This window comes from Penaeus monodon, chromosome 29 (assembly GCF_015228065.2).
Source record: "Penaeus monodon isolate SGIC_2016 chromosome 29, NSTDA_Pmon_1, whole genome shotgun sequence".
Classification (NCBI taxonomy): Eukaryota; Metazoa; Arthropoda; class Malacostraca; order Decapoda; family Penaeidae; genus Penaeus; species Penaeus monodon.
In genome coordinates, this window is record NC_051414.1 from 22,088,734 (window position 1) to 22,089,070 (window position 337).

A 337-nucleotide genomic window follows, 5' to 3' on the forward strand; every position below is an offset into this window, starting at 1 on the left:
AAGTATCTATGTATTTGTGTTCTCTGTGTATTGATATATATCCACACAGTCAAACACGCAGGAACTGAGCGTCTGCCCTGTGCCTCGCAGAGCATGGAGGGCAGCGTGGTCCTGCAGGTGGGCCGCGTGCCGGCGCTCGCGCGCGCCGTCCAGGAGTGGTCGCGGAAGGAGCTGCCGGAGAGGACGCCGGACCCCGCCAGGCTGCGCATCCAGACGTGGTCGCACTCGAGGGCGCACGCAAGGCATGTGGCGCGATGGTAATGCGAGCCTCCGGGTGGGCGTACGCCGCCCTCTTTGCCTTTCTTGGGGCGAAGGGGTGTGTGGAACGCACGCAGAA

At 63.5% G+C, this 337-nt stretch overlaps 1 protein-coding gene across 1 annotated transcript in view; it reads left to right on the forward strand.

The window, feature by feature from the left end:
* Positions 1-337, forward strand: part of LOC119592019 (multiple PDZ domain protein-like) — a gene marked incomplete at its 5' end in the record, with an annotated part of 15,228 nt that overhangs the window by 13,775 nt on the left and 1,116 nt on the right. The window contains 1 exon segment of the mRNA XM_037940801.1: positions 91-257. Within this exon segment, the coding sequence (XP_037796729.1) occupies positions 91-257 (167 nt within the window).